The 16,986-nt window shown below is 40.0% G+C and overlaps 1 protein-coding gene across 1 annotated transcript; it reads right to left on the minus strand.

The window, feature by feature from the left end:
• Positions 1–3,504: 3,504 nt before the first annotated feature.
• ZNF683 (zinc finger protein 683) lies at positions 3,505–16,632 on the minus strand. The gene is made up of 7 exons (XM_087728037.1): positions 16,606–16,632; positions 12,456–12,734; positions 9,930–10,049; positions 8,491–8,743; positions 5,607–6,550; positions 4,265–4,393; positions 3,505–3,777 (listed from the first exon to the last, which is right to left on the minus strand). The coding sequence occupies exons 1-7, from the start codon at positions 16,630–16,632 to the stop codon at positions 3,604–3,606; spliced, it is 1,926 nt and encodes a 641-aa protein (XP_087584163.1). The 3' UTR covers positions 3,505–3,603.
• Between the last annotated feature and the right edge of the window lie 354 nt (positions 16,633–16,986).

The following is a 16,986-nucleotide window of genomic DNA, read 5'->3' on the forward strand; positions in this document are numbered from 1 at the left end:
AACATAGTTGTAGTTGTAGTTGTAGTTAAGTTTATTTATAGGCCGCCCTTTTCCCTGAGGGGACTCAGGGCGGCTAACAACTTGTATGGGAGGGGAAACATACAATGACATATAACACAATGTATAATTAAAATCGAGCAACATTCATTCAACATTCGGGTGGGGGCGGATTATATTCTTTACCCCCAGGCCTGACGGGATAGCCAGATCTTGAGGGCTGTGCGGAAGGTCTAAAGGGTGGTGAGGGTACGAATCTCCATGGGGAGATCGTTCCAGAGGGTCGGAGCTGCTACTGAAAAGGCTCTCCTCCGCGTAGTTGCCAGCCGGCACTGGCTGGCAGATGGCACTCGGAGGAGGCCTAATCTGTGAGATCTAATGGGTCGAGAGGAGGTGATTGGCAGGAGGCGGTCTCTCAAGTACGCAGATCCACTACCATGAAGGGCTTTATAGGTAGTAAGAAGCACCTTGAAGCGCACCCGGAGATCAACAGGTAGCCAGTGCAGCTCACGGAGGATAGGTGTTATGTGGGCGAACCGAGGTGCGCCCACGATCACTCGCGCGGCCGCATTCTGCAGTTCTAATCTCACTGGCTCAAGGTTGACTCAGCCTTCCATCCTTCCGAGGTGGGTGAAATGAGGACCCGGATTGTTGTTGGGGGCAATATGCTGACTCTGTAAACCGCTTAGAGAGGGCTGAAAGCCCTATGAAGCGGTATATAAGTCTAACTGCTATTGCTATTCTGAACTAGCTGAAGTCGCCGGATGCTCTTCAAGGGCAGCCCCATGTAGAGCACGTTGCAGTATTCCAGCCTAGAGGTCACAAGGGCACGAGTGACTGTTGTGAGAGCCTCCCGGTTCAGGTAGGGTCGCAACTGGCGCACCAGGCGAACCTGGGCAAATGCCCCCCTGGTCACAGCCGACAGATGGTAATTAAAGGTCAGCTGTGGGCCCAGGAGGACTCTCAAGTTGCGAACCCTGTCTGAGGGGTGTAATGTTTGGCCCCCCAGCCTGAGCGATGGAACACAAGCCAAATTATTGGGAGGGAAACACAACAGCCACTCGGTCTTTTCGGGGTTGAGTACAAGTTTGTTTGCCCTCATCCAGTCCCTGACGGCCTCAAGACCCTGGTTCATCACGTCCACCGCTTCATTGAGTTGGCATGGGGCGGACAGATACAGCTGCGTATCATCCGCATATTGATGGTATCTTATCCCATGCCTCCGAATGATCTCGCCCAGCGGTTTCATGTAGATGTTAAATAGTAAGGGGGACAAGACCGACCCCTGCGTCACCCCATATGTTAGGGGCCTAGGAGTCGATCTCTGTCCCCCAACTAACACCGACTGCAACCTGTCCGAGAGGTAGGAGGAGAACCACTGCAAAACAGTGCCTCCCAGTTCTGTTGATTATATCTGCATTTTAAAAAGAGACAGGAAGTGCAGGCATTGGGGCCTACTGTAGGAGAAATTTACCTTCTACAAGGTAAAAAGAAATAAAAACAATACCTACAATGCAGACAAGCTAACAGTAAACAACAGCCTAAAATGAAATGAAAGAATTGCTAAAAACACTCCCACCAACACTGACAGAGCTAGCCACTAAGATATAAAATAAGAGTAAACCCCACTTCTAGGTAAGTGATGAAGTTATCTAGTTGGGTAATGAAACATCTGCAAGAAAGCCACCAAGCTCAGAGAGCACCAAGGACCCCATAGTTCAACCCTGAACTACAGATATTATCTTCTATTGGTAAAAGGTTTAGAGAGCAAGTCATATTTTCTTTTAAATTGTATTTTAGAAACCCATAGAATAATGAGCGATTAAAAAAAAGACTGTAAGAAAAAGCAGATGATGAAACCAGAAATGGCAGTTCATTGGCTTTTTTGGAGGGAAAATACCCTGGGCTTGATGTGGTTTGGGTTGCTTTGCTGGGCTTCACTTAAGATATGGGGCACAGGATATGTGGTTAATGCTGAAGGTATTGCAAATGTGAAAGGGAGGTCTGCCATTCAGTTTGCTTTGCAGTTCAAATGCTCAGTAGGTTTTGGGGGGCAGATGCATATAGTAACAGATAAACAGTAAAGAGAATCATTATGGGGTAATGATTAAGGCGTCAGGCTAGAACCTGGGAGATTGAGCCTTGCCTTAGGCACAAAGCCAGCTGGGTATCCTGAGGTCAGTCACTCTCCCTTGGCTCTAGGAAGAAGGGGTAAGGGCAAATCATTTCTAAAATCTTGCCAAAAAAAATGGAGAGACTTGTGGGAAGCTGCTGCAGCAAAAAGATGAAAGATATAAGAGAATGATAGCTAGCCAGGATGTACAAATCTGGCAGAATTTCACTTCACCTCAAGAATCAATTTAGATAGATCAATCAATTCATGCTTTCAAACTTGATTTAGAAATCTACATGGAATCAAAGTGGATTTCCAAGGTAATTTGGAAAAAAAAAACCATTGTATAGAAACATAAAAAGCATCAAACCAAGTCTGAATGTTTCTGAGTAGATTTGGCCCTATCCAAAATTGGAACTGAAATTTTAATCTCAGACTCATTGGCAAAATCTCAGAAGTTCGTGAACTTGCCAGACTCACTGGCAGGAGCAGAAATTTCTCAACTGTTGCCTTAGCACAAGCTTGACCAGGTTTTAGGCTTGTACGTGGCGTAATGATCTTTAATACATTACAGACATGGCTAGGTAAGAACTTTACCACTTGCTGGAAGAAACCTATGAAAAAAGTAGGTCTGCCTTCTGTTGGTGTTGAATTCTACTTTTATATCCAATAAACTTTAATTCTGGTGCTTTTTTCTCCCATTCCTCATAATGTAATGGAATTTCTGTTTGTTTTGAAGCTGGGTGTGTGTTCACTTTTGAGAGAACTAACATTTATGTGCAAATAATACCATATGAAACAGAACTTAAAGCAGGATATAGAAGAATTGATCATTCATGTTAAAAATACAAGCTTTAAACTTCACCAAACAGTTGCCAATTCTAATAAATTAACAATTCTGATAAAACATGTTTTAATCCATCATTGGAAAGAAACCATGCTAATGACACAGAGAAGGTGACACAGAAAGAAATCCCATCTTTTATAACCATCTGCCAATCTCAGAAAATGGTAAAATATGAGCAGGGATCTCCCGCTAACATCAAGTGTCAAGTTACTGAAGATTAAACAGCAACAGCTCTACAAATGTTTGAATGCATGCCTAAGAGGTCTCTCCTACTACAAATCTGTTCATCGGCAAGAGTGCCAATTTTGTATGGAGGCTCAGCTAAGCAAGCAGAGGGAGTCATCTTGGTGAAAGGGTACTGTTTCCTCCAGAAAGATAGTTTCTACAACCTGAGAAATCCTAACCAAATGCAGTTTCCCTCTTCCAGTTGATCAACATTGAGATTGAAGTCAGTCAGTTATGGTACTGAAGGTCTAGAATGGAACAGAAGAGCAGCCAATTGATGTGGCCTTACTGGCAGTAGACTTCTTAGCTAGGCAGATGGATGTTGACTTACTTGCAGTAGACCTCTTAGCTGGATGGGTGGATACTGGCAGTCGACTTCTTAGCTGGACAGGTGGATGGAGACTTACTGGCAGTAGACTTCCTAGCTGGATGGGTGGATGTAGCCTCTGATACAGATAGGGCATTGGTTCAGGTTTGAGTGTTCATCAAGAGACTGGGTGAATGGACAAAGCCAATACCCAAAAGGCTTCTCCCCAAAGTGCTGCCGTAGATGGGTTTTGAGTTTGCTGATACTGTTGAAATGTTTGTAGCAGACCTGGCAGGGAGGCAAGATCCATTTTGGTTAGTAATGTTGGCACATTGCAGAATACCATGGGTCATAGAAACTATTCTCTGCTTACGTTCTACATCTGTGTTTCTCAATCTTGACTGCTTTAAGATGTGTAAACTTCAACTGGCTGAAGAATTCTGGGAGTTGATGTCCACAGGTCTTAAAGTTGCCAAAGTTGAGAAACACCATTTTAAAGACATGGCTTGGCTCATAATAACCCTTGGTTTTGTTTTCTTGTTTGTTTCTTCAAAAGATCACCATGTTGGTGAAAGGGTTGGCTTCTGGTAAGAATTCCTTCTTTAATGAAATCCAGAAAGGTGGTTCTGGGATCAGGCAGCCTGAATAAAATCTTGCTGGTAGGAAACTGCCTAGTGGGAATGGCCTAAAAGCCATCAAATCATGCATGAGAAGAGCCAGTTAGGACTTATTTGCTCTGATTGACTGGCATTTTGATGAGGAAAATGACACCTACCAGGCATTGATGTGGTTTCTTGCCTGAATGCACCAGATGATGTTTCTGCAGATGAGCCAACTGTGTGAAACGTTTCTTACAGATCTGACACTGAAAAGGTTTTTCACCGCTATGTACTCTCAGGTGAACCTGTGAGGGATAGAATAATAAAAAGGGATTACTTGCAAAGGGATGGTAATAAGGCTGCCAAATCCTGACTGCTTCTGTGAATTTTTATATGAATGGGAAAATCCCAGAATGAAATATATGCTCATAAAATTGGTCTGGTAAAAACAATTGGTTTTCCACTTCTTTCTTGTGAGGTTTTTTTTTAATACTGTAGTGCAGAAGTTTGCCATTTTTTTCAGGCCACAGAACCTTTTTTTTTTCATTTCAGACCTCCTGATCAAAAGACAATATTCTTTTGATTGGGAAGTCTAAAAAAAACTGGCATTCAAGTTTTCCTTTTTGTCCTTACCCAGGATTCCATGGAGCATCGTTTAAAAAACCTTGGGCTAGCCTGTAGCCCTACTTTTCCTGCTGATCTGCCATTTTATTAACAAATCCAATTTAGATTAACTTAATCTTAAAATTAACTTCCCCCGATAATCAGCAGGAACTAAATAGGAGACTTTCCCAATGTATATCTGAGATTTCAAGTCCTCTGATTTACAATGGCTGGGGATTATACCAACTCAACCAAGTGACTGGGCAGCTTGCAGTCTAAAATTATAAAACAATTTACCTTGGTTGGATGAAGAAATTCCTTCTTAAATGAACTAAAAATGGAAAGACTAACCAAGAACGTAATAGCCAATGATGGGCAGAACAAGGCCTCTTGCATAACCTACACAATGGTGGCAGCATATGAGGTCTGTTTGTAATAATCTCCATGGTGCAAACAACACCTTCTTATCTATAATTTTGTGTATGTCATAGGGCAGATCCATATTTTCTGCTTGACCCATTTCCATTGTGAAGAAAAGAGTCTGTATTAGGGATAAAGGGTACGTGGGAATGGTAGACATCTGGGTACAATGGAGTTAAGAAGGAACAGTTACTAAAAGGATAATGCAAGCACTGAGAGATCTGTCCAGATAGGAAATGGCCAGCAAAACTTAACTTTCCTGTAGGGGTGGGAAGGACAAAAACAGGGAACCAACCAATCAATCTTGTAAAAGTTGTATTCTGAATGGAGCTTTAGCTCAGCCCAGTTGCCAATTCACTAATCTAGACTGGAATTTCTGAAGTTAGGTTAAGAAACAATCCAGGAGTAACATGAGAGACAAACAAGTTAGGCTGCAGTGTGGAACTACTCACAAGCATTCCACCCAGTCATTAACACACTGGTTTGGAGACATACCTTCAGATTGGAAAGCTGCCCAAAGCTTTTAGCACAGACATTGCACTCATATCTAATTTTGCCATTCTTCCTGTTCAAGGGATATGACTTGGATTTGTTGCCTTCCTTTGACATTGAGGAACAGTTTTTTGGAGTACTGAGGTTCACAGGCTCATGCTGATACATAGTTGGAGAAGCAGCTTTCAACTGTTGACTTCTGAAGTCATGAAGAAGGGTTGGATTCTCATAATTACAGCCGAGAAGTGAAAGTGTCCCAGCATAGAAAGAGAACAGATTTGGAGATTTCTTAGCATTGTATTTTACTTGAGTCAAGATGGGAAGATAGACATTATGATATACCCTGGGATATGGAGGTTGTTTCTCCAAGATATCCTGGGAAGGCAAACTTTGAGGTTTAACTTTCCTCGAATTGGTTACTGATAGACCTGATGGAAAGCTGAGATCCTGAGAAACCATCATAGATTTGGGGTAATGGGCAGTAGTGGTGCTGCAGATATGACAAGAGGCATTGGGCATTTTGCCCATGTAATGACATTCTGAGTAGGATGAATACTTGTTGCAAATATTATATTCCATCTGTGGTGAAGTCACTGAGTTGCATGGACTAAATCCACGGTGACACTGATTTTCTCTTGCCATATTTCTCTCTCCTGGCAGACCAAGCATCTCTTCTGCAAACTGAAACGTGGATTCTGTGCAGCAACTTTTAAGCTCCATAGGCTGTTTTTCAACTCTGTGAAAGACATCTGTCGCAGGTTTTATGTTTTTGAGGCCTGTTATTTTCCTTGATGCCACATCCTGTTCAACATTTTCTTCTTCATCTTCCCTTTTGTCTTTCGTTGTGATAACTGTGCATTTTTTGTTATCTTTGGAGGTAATCTGCGGTGAATGGGAGGCTACCTCAAATGAAGGTTCTGTTGGAAGATTTTTCAAGCTTAGACATTCTGTAAAGGAAGAATCAGAGTTACTTTTTACTAGTCTCACTTTGACTGACAATCAGATCTCTCTCTCTCTCTATCTGTCCTTGAGATGTTGTAAAGCATTAACCAAAATTTTTAAAGCTCTTAAAAGGAGAAAAAGACAGCTATCTCTTTTTTTGTTTTTTTTAAGGAAATAACAAATAATATAAAATAAGTTAGCTTTGATTACTGTTTCTTCTAGGGAAAACAACTATAGTGGATTATAGGAAATACTTATTTCTTCTAATTTGCTCATTACATTCTATTTTCTTTTCTTTGTCGAATTGCTCTTGCTGGAATGCATCTTATTTTAAAAAGGTAGACCCCAAATACAAACCTATAACTATATAAATTAGTAAAATGAATGTGATCTACACAGACTAGTATACTGTAATATAACATAGGCACAAATCAAAAACAGTAACTGTGAAGGAAACAAATAATACAAGCAATACTTTCCTCTTAACTATTAAAATATAAAACATGTATACAATAGACATATTTATATAACATATTACCAAGACATTAAGCGTTCAGCATTTCAGAAAAAAATAGAAAGTACTTTATCTATAAATGAAGATACTATACTAGTAATGTTCAATTTCTAAGTGTTTCTATCACCTTTGATTAACCTAGTACAAGAAGCAGATTAAATACTGTACTGAGGCTTGAACACATATTTGGTAGTTTATTCTTTTAAAATTAATGGTTACTGTGACTTTCTAGAGGTTAGCAACTACAGTTTCCATCACCATAGCCATGTAGGCTGAAGCTCATGGGAATTTGAATCCAACAATATTTGAAAGTCCTCCATCCACGACTATCTTTAAAATAACCTCTGCTTTTAGTTTTGCAGGGTTCTAAGTCTGCAATTGCATAAAGTGTAAATTTGGGACTCAGAGGGGGAAAAACCCAAAGCTAAATTTAAAAGAAAAAGCCACTATCTAACCGAAAGTGTTTTGAAAGCAAGAAAATATAACTAGGGCTCCATTCAATTGTGTCCAACTCTCAGATACTGCCTAACAACTTTTCTTGGGAAAGTTTTTCAAAAGTGGCTTGCCATTGCCTCTTTCCTAGGGCTGAGATAGTAATTGCCCCAAGGTAACTCAGCTGGCTTTGTGCCTAAGGCAGGACTAGAACCCACAATCTCCCAGTTTCATCTATCCTGATGCTTTCACCATTACATCAGACTGGCTGTCTGATTAATTGCAATTAAATTATCTATATATAATTATGAGTTAAGTTGCAATTATAGCAATAATTATAATTTATAGCAATAATTATAATTATAAACAAGATACCGGTATTACAAATTTATGTGGGTTGTTCCCAGATAATTCTAGGAACTGTAATAAATCCACAGGTTGTGTGGATTTTCTCATAGAGCAGGGCTGAGATTCTATGGCTATTCATATGTTGCTGGACTAGATCTCTTGCTTTCTACATTATTGGCCATATTAATGGACTTCTGAGTTGTGGTTCAGCAGCCTTTGGAGATGCATATGTTTCCTATCCCATCCATCTTGAATACTGTGTTTTCCCCAAAATAAGACCAGGTCTTATATTATTTTTTGCTGCAAAAGATGCATTAGGGCTTATTTTCTGATTAGGCCTTATTTTCAAGGAAATAACGGTACTAAAATGTGTTCATCTGACTGATGATCTTAACTGGGGCTTATTTTGGGGTAGGGCTTACATTACGAGCATCCTGAAAAATGCTAGGGTTTATTTTCCGGTTAGGTCTTATTTTAGGGGAAACAGGGTAGTAGAATGTTTGACTCAATGTGTAAGAAAGAAGGCCTTCCTTCTCCATCTGACTGAAAATGGACTGCCTAATGGATAGGGAACAAGGCTGTTTTTGCCAGAATTCTTGTTCTTCAAGATATTGGCAAGAACTGATCCACAGAGTGTTATAATATTCTCACCTGGCTCAGGTGTAAGTTCCCTTGGATGCAAGTACTGTAAGTACCTGGATTCGCTGTGGGTAGGACAAACCAAAAGTTCCATCCCTGCTAAAATGGGAGCTATAGTATAGAAAAAGATCTCTAGGTTGTGCTGGCAGGCCATCAGGTTCTGAGTATGATAGGTGGGAGCTGGATTCACGTAGCACATCCAGTTACTGAAAAAAGGGTCATTCACATCAACAAAGTGGTGAAATTTTCCTTCTTCAGAAAAAACCTGAGCGAGAAAGAGAAGAGAGAATGAGTGACATATTAGGAAATCTTTCTTCAAACTGATTTGTCAGAGTGCGCACAGTGTGACTATTTTGAGACAACCCAGGAACAAAACACAGTAAAGAGGTTTGTCTTTCAAGTAGTGGTTTATCTACAAGGAATATATACATACACGTACTAGGCAAAGTTAGGCAATCAATCATCAACTATAGCACGGAAGCACACATGGAGAGACAGATGTCCTAACAGGGCCTCTCTTATAATACCATCTCTTAAAGTGGTAACAGTGAAACAACATTGCTGACTCATTACTACCATTGTATCAGCATTACCGCATTACAGCATCATGGCAGCTGGTCAGTTCTTAAAGTATTTCCCTGACATGATTCTTTTGTTAAATTGGAATCTGATACAAAGCAATACTTGTTGCAGATACTGTTCGTTAAATGCTATGCTTGGAAGTCAGTGTTTCACAACCTCAGCCAAGATTTTTATGGCTCCTGGCCATTTACGAAAATCAAATTTGCTTGACATATCATTGTTTATAACAGGGGTGTCAAACTCAATTTCATTGAGGGCTGTATCAGGGTTGTGTTTAACCTTGGGGGCCTTGGGGGCGTGGGCAGGGTGAGTGTGGCCAGCTCAACATCACTTGTGTTGGGGGCTCCTGTGGTGGCCTGAGTACTCTGCCAGCAAAAATGGCCTCCTGCAACCCTCTGCCAGTGAAAACGGAGCTCAGGAGGGCCTCACATAGCCTGCCCCAAGCTCTGTTTTCGCTGGCAGAGGTACTGTGGGCTGATCTTTTGCTGTTTCCAGGGCAGCCCTGCAGGCCATATCTAAGTACCTTGCGGGCCAGATCCGGCACCTGGGCCTTGAGTTTGACACCCCTGATTTAAAGAATGACACACAACTTTGTCTAATATGTACCATCTTGTTATATAACCTGTTCCAGGATAACTAATTTTTTGGTCAGAGCGTTGTATGATAAACCCCTATAGTTCATGGGTGTCAAACTCAATTGCGTCACATGATTTTTCGCAACATATCATGATGTTTTTTGCCTTTGCGGAGCTGGGGTGGAAGTGGCTTGCGCATGACGCATCTGGCCCCTTGGCTGTCAGTTTGACACCCCTGCCATAGCTGTTTTACCTGGGCTGAAGGAGAACCATTTTCCAATGTTTGATACTTACCCTCCAAAAGTGTTTCCGGTCCACATGATTGGGAATATTTTCACTGGTGTATATCTTCCCAGTCAGTGGACCAAAGTGTGTACCTTCAGGAATGTACTCTTTGCTGATCACAGCTTTTATCTGAAAAAAAATATGAATTGGTCAGCATAGTGAAGGCTTGCTTCATCGTTTCATATTCTTCCTTGTACATTATTTGAGAATGCAGAAGAGCATTCGGAGAGAGCATATTCTGACTGCAGGTTTTTTTTTTTTTGCAAGATCCAATCATGGTTGGTCACCAGGACCATTTAGTTTTCAGAGCTTTTGGGCTCGTGCTGGAGCCCATCCTCTGAGAACTTCTCTCTCACCAAAATGTGTGGGAAGTCTTGCAAAGTCAGATCTGCCTCTATCTGTCTCTCCCCCACTAATCTCCAGCTAGGTGGCAGCACTGAGCTGATTTTTTATGATTTTGGCTGACTTCCAAGACAAAGTTGAATGATTAAATAAATATTGTAAAAGATCACCAGAAAATCTCAGGGATGTAAGCTACAGTAAACTGAGAAATGGAAAAATGTTTAGGAAGAAAGCTTTGGTAAGCCTGTTTCTATATAGGAAGTGAACTGTATGGATATATATGTGAAGTTACGGGCAGTCAACACCAACAACACCAACAAGAATTTTCTCTGTGCTTGTATGTGTGCGTGCTCACACACGAGGGTATTACATAACTCATGGTTTTTATGAAAGGTAATCTGAGCTCATGTACATATAAAAGAATCATGGATATGGGTTGGACCTCTGAACTTGTTAGATTCCTTGCAGACATACTGTTTCTTCTTTTAACTGAAGTTATGAAAATCTGCTAAAATTCTGAAGTGAGGAAAATGTGGCTGTGGAGAATTCTGATTTTTACAATAGTGATTCTAATGTATGTTTATGGTTTGATTTCTTTTATGAAGAATCCAATTGTAAAGAGGTATAAACTTTATGCATTGCTTTTGGGAATAAAAGAGCAAACAAGTATTCTGGCCCTAAAGAATACCTGGAAAACAAAGATTTTTCTTTTATGAATGTCCACTCTTCATTTAAGAGCACAGAGATAGGTTGAGCTGAGGGTGAATCAATGGCTCAGTTTCCCCACTAACATCTGTTTGATATGCATCTAGAATATGTGAAAGCAGGCCAGACTATCTATCTCTCTATCTCTCTCTCTATCTATCTATCTATCTATCTATCTATCTATCTATCTATCTATCTATCTATATACACACACACACATACATACACACACAGAGAGACAAAATATCAGCTTCCTTCTCATATACTTTGGTGGGAAGACTAGACTAGACTATACAAGTACAGTAAAGTAAAGTAGAGTAGGAATAGAATAGAACAGAACAGAATATAATTTTTTATTGGCCAAGTGTGATTGGATACACAAGGAATTTGTCTTTGGTGCGTATGCTCTCAGTGTATACAAAAGAAAAGATACATTTGTCATGAATCATAAGGCACAACACTTAATGATAGTCATAGGGTACAAATAAGCAATCAAATCATATTAGGAAACGATCAGTATAAATCGTAAGGATACAAGCAACAAAGTTACAGTCCTACAGTCATAAGTTGGAGGAGATGGGTGATAGGAACGATGAGAAGACTAATAGCAATAGTAATGCAGCCTTAGTGAATGGTTTGACAGTGGTGAGGGAATTATTTGTTTAGCAGAGTGATGGTGTTCGGGGAAAAAACTGTTCTTGTGTCTAGTTGTTCTGGTGTGCAGTGCTCTATAGCGTCCTTTTGAGGGTGGAAGATGAAATAATTTATGTACAGGATGCGAGGGTCTGTAAATATTTTCATACCCTTCTTTTTGACTTGTGCAGTATACAGGTCCTCGATGGAAGGCAGTTGGTAGTAATTGCTTTTTCTGCAGTTCTAATTATCCTCTGAAGTCTGTGTTTGTCTTGTTGGGTTGCAGAACCAAACCAAACAGTTATAGAGGTGCAGATGACAGACTCAATCATTCCTCTGTAAAACTGTATCAGCAGAAATTAATATTCCTGCTGCTTCTTAAATACCCTAGAGGCTTGCCATCACTATGCTATTAGGAATGCTCTTTTATTGATGCACACTTAGGTGGCATCAGTGAAAAAAGTATCTGCATACAAAGAGGAACCTAGATATTAAAGGATCTGGTTAATTTACTAGGAAGTTCCATGACTAGGGATTTCCTGTTAATGTTGTGGATCTGTGCTAAACCAGTAGTTATCCAGAGCTGTGAGAAGGATGGGGAAGCATTGGCTTTCAGATTACTTGTAATGAAAGTATTATAAAGAATTATTTATTTGTTATAAAGAAATGCAAATGATAAAAGCTAGCAGCAGTGCAGATTAGAGTGGTTGTGTTGTGTGATCTGGGAATTGTCTAGGTGTGGAGAAAATGTATCACTAGTACTTAAAGGAGGACAAGAATGTGTAATTGTGCACAGTTCAACCAATGGAATCAATGAATTAAATGGTCTTTTGGGAGAGAGAATACTAGTAGTACCTTGTTGCTGCTGTCATACTTGAAGTCCAGATTGATGGGTAAAGAAACTTGAGCTGGGGGATGGATGGAGTATGGCCCATAAAACTGGTCCTTCGCAATATAGGTGGATCGCTCCTGAAAAGCGAACTCCCTCCAGGGGATCCTGATTGCCTCCTTCATTCTTCTCTCAGTCCAGCTACTGTATGGAGAGCAGAACCTGGAGCAACATTTGTGGGAAGAGTAGACGAACACATAGTTGAATCCTTGGAAGAGAGGAATAACAACCCTTTTATCATGTTTCTACTTTATGTTTTGTTCACCAATTGTTCTGACCTAGGCTTGCGGAGAAATCATAAATCACAATCTTAGTCCCCCAAACCCCTCTTTTATTTATACAGCTGTAAATTATGGTCATTAACAGTCCGCAAACAGTCTGTGAAGGTTCTGACAGATGTCTACTCGAGTTGCCACAGTCTTTCAGGGGAATGTTGATAAACACCCACCTTATCTCCCTAGGAATGCTGCCAGAGACTTAATTGCCAAATGCAGAGCAAGGCCAAATTTAGCACAGAGTCAAACAGAACTTTTCAGAGCTTGAACCCACCAGATGAACTAATTGCTTCCTGCAAAAGCTCACGTCCTGTTCACTCCTCTTTTATGTCTTATGGGAGGGGCCAATCAACTCCAAGCCTTACTCCCAAGTCGACCCTGTTTTCTTAATTGTTCTTGCCTTCTGTCAGCTCTGTGCATATGTACACTGGGGACAGGCTCCCGTTGTTCTTCTGCCTTGTTGATGTCAGACTCCGGAGGTTCCAGAGGCAACAAATAACTACCAGATGGCTTTGGTCCCCTCTCTGCCTCCGACGCAGAGCCCTTGTTTGAGCCTTCCCAAGACTCCACGACTGGCCCATGTTCCTCCCCAACCTCTTCATTGTCTGAATCTGCTTCCAGCTTTGCTGGCCGCTGGCAGGCAACAGCACCAATATTAATGGTTCAAATTATTATGTAAAAGACTGGAAAAATAACATATCATCAGAATCAATTACCGATGTTTGTTTTTGTAATCCTGGTTAGAACGGGCATAATGAGGAAGGGACATAAACCTCAAAATGAAAAATGAAAAGGAGAGCATTTGAAAGGAGAGAAAGGAAAATAGAAAATAAAAAGTAAGGATGCTATCTACCAAAATTTATATTGCACTGTCTGGTGATGCAGAAGATTTTAGATTTTAGATTCAATGGTCCCCCTTTACATGATAATTTATTCTACATTATTTCTTCTAAAATGAGGTAAGCCAACCTTGCTATGTTTAGATGCTGTATATAATTTGGTCCTGTTTTGTTTCCAAGTCCTATCCTATTTTAGTAATAGGTTGCCTTTGCTTGTTCTGTTACATGTAAATTCGGAAGGTGTATCTAAATGATATCATGTTATGAAATCTATTGGTGTATTGATAAATAAATGTTTCCTTGGTCTCTTTTCTTATGGATAACAATGGTCACTTGTGTTCATTAGTAATAGTTCTTTCCTATATTGAGAGTGCTTTTGGGATGACAATATATGACTTTCTGGAGTTAAAGTGTTAGTTTCTTGCTATCTATCAATACCATCCAGGCCTATTAAAATATGCATCCACACTGAAATTTTAATTTATATAATTGTGCATAAACATTTGTATTCTAGATTGCTTGATAACTTTTATCATGCTATGATTAAGGGGAATTTAAGAACTAAAACAATTGGCATTTATTAACTGTCTGTAATTAAAGCATGCTCCTTTTCATAAATTTGAACTAATTACATGACAGAATTGTAAATCCCATTGATAATTGAAATAATATTAATTAATCTGCATAATTGCCCAGATAATGGAGATATAGAGGGTTAATGGATAATGTTTACTGTCTACTGCCACTGCCTTGTATTTAATTCAGCAACAAAAATAAGCAGGAATGAACTGGTGGACTAGTGTCTATCTTTGTGCCAATATAATTCCTGAAAGTCTGCCCTTCTGCTTCAGGGATTATCCTAAGTGGGAAGCATTGTAATGAATTAGATTTTGTGTTGTAATGTTTTCATGGAGTCATACAGGCTGGTGCCATGATAGCATTACAAGCAATGTTGTTGGAATCAAGGGGAAAAGATCCTCTTTTTAAAATAAGAAGATGCCAAAATAACTGCTGAGAATTGGGTGAGTAAATCTGCCCATTTGTTGTTCTGCTGTAAAACAAAACATATTGGATCAACTCTGCTGGCTGGATTACTCTGATGGATTCTTGGAACTGCCTTTGAAAACTGACTGGATTTCTCAGCTGAACCTAAATACAAATTTGTCTTGACATTCACTGGTTGAACTACACAATTCCAAACTTATCTGAGCTCTATTTCCATTAATTCTCTAATTCCAGCCTAGGAGCCGGTAGTATTATCTACAAATACACAGGTATCTGCAAGTAGCATTTTTTTTTTAAAAAAAGACTGAAATTCTAAACTATTCTAATTAAACTCAATTGGCTCCCACTACATAATATCATGAACTGAAACTCACAAAAAGATTAATATTCTCCTAAGGATGACATAATGTATTGGCATCGTATATGTGCAAATCCAAGCAGTGTGACTTTTTGTAATTGACAGATGGAAATTTTATCAATGCACAGATTTTCTAAGGGCCATTCAAGATTTTTTTTTGTGTATGGTATCCAGTGTTCCGATAAACACTGGGACCACCATAGCAGGTTTATGCTACAATCTTTCATCTTTGATTTTCATATCCTGACATTGTAATAATAATAGGTATTATTATTCTTTATAGCCACATTAGTATACAACTGGTCTATGTAGATAATTTATAGTTTTTCTGTTACAAGACCAAGAAAATTGTCCTAATTGATAAACTATGGTTCAGTTAACATTATCTGAAGGCACCCATTAAATTACAAGCTGAATTCTTTGGTATCTTGCAAATACTGTATATAGGATGCTCAATTGCCTTTCTGGTTGAGAATTCCTGGAGTTTGAATTCAACACTAATAGCTAGACTCTGTTCTTATAAAAGGCAAATAGTATGTGATCCACTCAGTTCATTGCATTCTCATTTATGAGAGTATGTTCATTGTTACATTCTGTGATTTAATCTATGTTCTTACTTACTTATTGCATTCTCTGCAATAGTGGGATGCCTTTTATTCCCTGCATTTCACCTTTATCTATGGTAGTCTACCTGGAATGAAGAGAAGTATCTTCCCTGGGCTCTTTTCATCAGTACGATTGTGATAGCATGTCGTGGCAATCATATTTTGCATGGATATTATCTGATGAAGGATTACAGGAATACAGGCAAATGTTTATAAGAGAAGGTTTTACCTATTCAAGCAGGTTCCAATAGAACTGTGATGGCGAACCTATGGCACGCATGCTACATGTGGCATGCAGTGCCCTCTTTGTGTGCACACGAGCCGCCACCCCAGTTCAGCTCTACCGCACATGCGTGCATGCCTCCCACCAGCCAGCTAGTCTTTGGGTCTCTGCCGCGCATGTGCAAGGGTGTGTGGGGTATGCAGGGAGCCCATGCATGTGTGGTGTTGGGGGGAGGGGCAACTGTGCATGTGTGGGGAGCAGGGCGCATGCGGGGGAGACATGTGGCCAGGTGGGGCGTGTGTGGGGGGGCTGCGCACGCATTGCATTTTGGGGGTTTGGGTATGCTTTGGGCACTTTGGGTTAGCCATCACTGCAATAGAGGGTTTGGAAGATATGTGTCTTAAAAGTCCAAAATATTATGAAATACGGGAGCGGAAGGAATTTCAGTAGGCAGAGGCCAGGCCTTTGACACAGAATGTCCATATTTCGTAAGTCCCCCAAGATTGTGCAAGCTCTCAATTTTCCTTAAACTCATAAAAGCAACTGTGTCTTTTCTTGGAACTGCTGTTTTAAGGATCTGCTACTACGTTAATGCCTGAACTGAAGTGTTTCAAAGAGGTGCTATGTTTGAATTTCTGCACACTCCAAAGCACTCTTTCAGATTTGAATTTGAAGCACTTCACAGGCCTAATGGCAAATTATTTAAGTGTCCAATAATTTCATCCAAAAGAAGCTTAAAGTACTTAGTAGTGCCCAGAATAGAATTTTCCAATCTGAGATCTGTTGGAACATCAACCCTTATAATTCTTACTCCATGAGAATTTTCAGGATTTGCCATCCCAACTCACAAGAATGCTATTCTAAAGCTTTACATACGTACTTAGTTTATGTTAAGGGCCACTTTATAAGGTAGGATAGACCAACGTATAATGACTAACCCAAGGTCACTAAATGAGATTCATTTAGTGATATAAATCTTCCTAATCATATTCTAATGAGTCCAATTGTTATGTTTCACTATTGACACAGAATTACCTAGAAATCATTCATCGATGTATGATGCCCCCAAAAGAGGAAGGTCAAACCAGTAAAACCACCCATGAGGGGATAGTTTCTTTGATGTGGGAGCTGTTAAACTGCTGATAAAATTGTTATCCATAAAGCTGTGCTTTTACCCAAAAGGTTATGTACG

This window comes from Thamnophis sirtalis, unplaced genomic scaffold (assembly GCF_051295495.1).
Source record: "Thamnophis sirtalis isolate CommonGarterSnake01/CBP01778 unplaced genomic scaffold, rThaSir2_p1.2 scaffold_13, whole genome shotgun sequence".
NCBI lineage: Eukaryota > Metazoa > Chordata > Lepidosauria > Squamata > Natricidae > Thamnophis > Thamnophis sirtalis.